The sequence below is a fragment of the Triticum urartu genome, chromosome 1A (assembly GCF_056163025.1).
Source record: "Triticum urartu cultivar PI428250 chromosome 1A, HENAU_Tu73, whole genome shotgun sequence".
NCBI classification, from domain to species: domain Eukaryota; kingdom Viridiplantae; phylum Streptophyta; class Magnoliopsida; order Poales; family Poaceae; genus Triticum; species Triticum urartu.
The window spans coordinates 486113166-486116918 of NC_141873.1; the positions used below are offsets into that span (position 1 = coordinate 486113166).

General features: G+C 42.5%; 1 protein-coding gene across 1 annotated transcript; it reads right to left on the reverse strand.

Moving 5' to 3' along the window:
• Nucleotides 1–479: 479 nt before the first annotated feature.
• On the reverse strand, nt 480–1751 carry LOC147991837 (protein FAR1-RELATED SEQUENCE 5-like). The gene is made up of 4 exons (XM_087538834.1): nt 1719–1751; nt 1483–1508; nt 1302–1398; nt 480–1229 (listed from the first exon to the last, which is right to left on the reverse strand). Exons 1-4 carry the CDS (start codon nt 1749–1751, stop codon nt 480–482), a joined length of 906 nt encoding a protein of 301 aa, XP_087394960.1.
• Nucleotides 1752–3753: the final 2002 nt, after the last annotated feature.

Sequence of the window (3753 nt, forward strand, 5' to 3'; positions counted from 1 at the left end):
GGTAAAAAGTCTGAATATGTTCTTTATTCTTTAGGAATTTGACAAGCATCAAACTTGTCAGAAATCAAGTCAAGTTTAATTCGAGACAATGCAAATTCTCGTTCATTACATGAATATAACATAGATAAAATCATTCTCTGCTTGGACTGTATCAGCAATCACCATTTAGCTGCATATCTTGCAGAATCACACTCCCATTTCCTTTTTTGCTTGGACAATTACGACTATCATGAAACACGCGTTGCTTGCACGTCTTGCACAAGCGTGCAACCTTTACCTTCCCTTGTTTGTCCTTACTTTTTCGACCCCCCTCCTTGATCTCCTTTCCTCGCTTTATTCTTTTGCATCTCCCCACGGTACGAACATCAGTCGGCAGATGTATATGAACTTCGGCGGGAATGTTGCAACCAATAAAAGCCTCGTACTCCTCTTAACTAGTGCTTTGGGTGGCTGCAGGGATCATTTGCTCCAAAGGCGCCTCAATGTTCATCACACTTAATGTTAAGAAGTCCGTGCCTATAGTGACTATAGTTCTTCCTGCTTGTGGCATCCGCCCAGAACACACACACTAGCTTCCCTTCATCATTCACTTCAAAATCATAGAAAAATGCTGAATTCACTTCCTTCTTTCTAGCTAATCGGGCAACAAACATTTGAGCATCTGCGTCTATGATTTTATACCTGAGAGCCTGGCAGTAATTCTGCAAGTCCCTCTTTGTGCACCCGACATAAGGAATTCCACCCTCACTGACTTGCAGCAGCCTGTATGCCTGGGAGGTTCCAATGCTTGCCTTATGACATGTGTATAAAGTATTCTTTGCTCTCTCACTAACTCTGCGATTCGATCTAATCAAATGACGCTTATTAGGAGATACAAGATCATGAACGTGGTGCTCAACCCATGAGTCTATCTTGTAGGTGTTGTCTCCACGAAGTCTAACAAAGATATGGGCATCACAACCGCATCGCGTATTTGTCTGCTTATGCATTTTCTTCAAGGGGTCATCTATCTCCTTACAATCTTTTGACTTGAATCCTTCCCTATTACACATGAAACGCTTAGTCCGGACCACCTTATTCTCAATCTTTTTCTGCTGTCCGATACGAACACCAAAACCTGATTCATGTGCATATGCCTTGTAGAACTTCTCCACTGCCTCTAGTCCTTTAAATGTCATACCCACTTTAGGCTTCAACTGCTCATCACATTCAGCTATAAAAGACGAAGACTGCAATGTCAAGAATAAACTATAATAAGCACTTCATCCATAGTTTTAGTTGTTAGTGCAAATTGAACTTACAAAGAGAGGTATGTCTGCCATGTCTGTATTCTTTTTGGGTGTATTAAATCCCCCATGGCTCATATGCATTTGAACGTTGTTGATTGGATCCATATTGCTGCACACACATGGCCACATGATTAGCCTTTCAACCTACATACACACGTGTATACACAAGGACTGAAATTGTGTGCTGTTTTACCTCAAACTTTTGATGCCCTCGTGTTGCTGGTTGAAAGAGATGTTGTACTACTTGCTAGTCGCTCATCCGTTGTTGTCACTGCAGAAAAGTATTGCCAGTTATAGAGATAGGTCTAGATCGGGGAATAACATGCATGGGGCGATGGTTGATTGGGGAACATGCATGGGGCGATGGTTGCCAGGTTCGTGTTGACATGGGAGCAGAGGAGCACGTACAAGACTGGTATGGGGCAATACCTGCATCTGCATCTGGTGGGTGCCGGCAGACATCAGGATCAAGTCGACAGATATCGGAGGCACATGACAGCGGCGGCGGCGGCGCACGACGCAGAAAAGCAATCTGGGGAGTCTTGCATCAGAGGCTTCAGGGTTTTTTTTTGAATAAAATTGGTTGTAAGTTACAAAGCAGGCAGGTAAATGCAATTAGTCTCTTGGCTGCACATGAGGCTCAGGATTAAAATCGTGGGGTTGAAATGGACCGGACACACGGACACATCGGGATCTTTCCAACACACAGTGCTTGCCAAAGGATAAAGTATAAAAAGGAGAGGTGAAGATCACCGCGACTCTTGCATAAGACATAAGACAAAAATAAAAGATAGGCCCTTCGCAGAGGGAAGCAGAGGTTGTCATGTGTTTTTACAGTTGGATGCATGAAATCTTAATGCAAAAGAACATCACTTTATATTGCCACTTGTGATATGGACCTTTACTATGCAGTCCGTTGCTACCTCTTGAGCATGCATTGGTTTTTCCTTGAAGAGGAAAGGGTGATGCAGCAAAGTAGCGTAAGTATTTCCCTCAGTTTTTGAGAACCAAGGTATCAATCCAGTAGGAGACTACATGCAAGTCGCCTAGTACCTGCACAAACAATCAAGAACCTTGCAACCAACGCGATAAAGGGGTTGTCAATCCCTTCAAGACCATTTGCAAAAGTGAGATCTGATAAAGATAATAAGATAAATATTTTGGGTATTTTTGTTGTATAGATTGGAAAGTAAAGATTGCAAAAATAAATAGTAAATTAGAATTGTAGATTGGAAACTTATATGATGTAAAGTAGACCCGGGGGCCATAGGTTTCACTAGTGGCTTCTCTCAAGATAGCATGTATTACAGTGGGTGAACAAATTACTGCCGAGCAATTGATAGAAAAGCGCAAAGTTATGATGATATCTAAGGCAATGATCATGAATATAGGCATCACATCTGTGACAAGTAGACCGAAACGATTCTGCATCTACTACTATTACTCCAGACATCGACCGCTATCCAGCATGCATCTAGAGTATTAAGTTCATAAGAACAGAGTAATGCATTAGGCAAGACGACATGATGTAGAGGGATAAACTCAAGCAATATGATATAAACCCCATCTTTTTATCCTCGATGGCAACAATACAATACATGTCATTTTCCTTTCTGTCACTGGGATCGAGCACCGCAAGATTGAACCCAAATCTAAGCACTTCTCCCATTGCAAGAAAGATCAATCTAGTAGGCCAAACTAAACCGATAATTCGAAGAGACTTGCAAAGATATAAAATCATGCATATAAGAATTCAGAGAAGATTCAAAAATATTCATAGATAATCAAGTTCATAAACCCACAATTCATCAGATCTCGGCAAACACACCGCAAAAGAATTACATCGAATAGATCTCCAAGAAGATCGAGGGGAACTTTGTATTGAGATCCAAAGAGAGAGAAGAAGCCATCTAGCTAATAACTATGGACCTGAAGGTCTGTGGTAAACTACTCACACATCACCGGAGAGGCTATGGTGTTGATGTAGAAGCCCTCCATGATCGAATCCCCCTCCGACGGGGTGCCGGAAAACGCCCCAATATGGGATCTCACAGGTACAGAAGGTTGCGGTGGTGGAAAAGGTGTTTCGTGGCTCTCCCCGATGGTTTCAGGGTATAAGAGTATGTATAGGCGAAAGAAGTAGGTCGGTGGAGCTACGAGGGGCCCACGAGGGTGGGGGCGCGCCTGGCCCCCTAGGTGCGCCCTCCTGCCTCGTCGCTTCCTCGCTGCTGATAACCCATAAGTTTTCGAGGATCACAACAGTTTTCGAGGGTAGAGTATTCAACCCAAATTTATTGATTCGACACAAGGGGAGCCAAAGAATATTCTCAAGTATTAGTAGCTGAGTTGTCAATTCAACCACACTTGGAAACTTAATATCTGCAGCAAGGTATTTAGTAGCAAAGTAATATGATAGTAGTGGTAACGGTAGCAAAAGTAATATTTTTGTTTTTATAGTGATTGT

What these genes read in the sequence shown, in the direction of transcription:
- LOC147991837 (XM_087538834.1), bottom strand. Translation starts at nt 1,751, where the DNA reads ATGTCTGCCGGCACCCACCAGATGCAGATGCAG. An exon ending in GAGGGCATCAAAAGTTTGAG is followed by an intron (nt 1,399 to 1,482) that starts GTAAAACAGCAC and finishes ATGTGTGTGCAG; the next exon opens with CAATATGGATCCAATCAACA. An exon ending in TGGCAGACATACCTCTCTTT is followed by an intron (nt 1,230 to 1,301) that starts GTAAGTTCAATT and finishes TTGACATTGCAG; the next exon opens with TCTTCGTCTTTTATAGCTGA.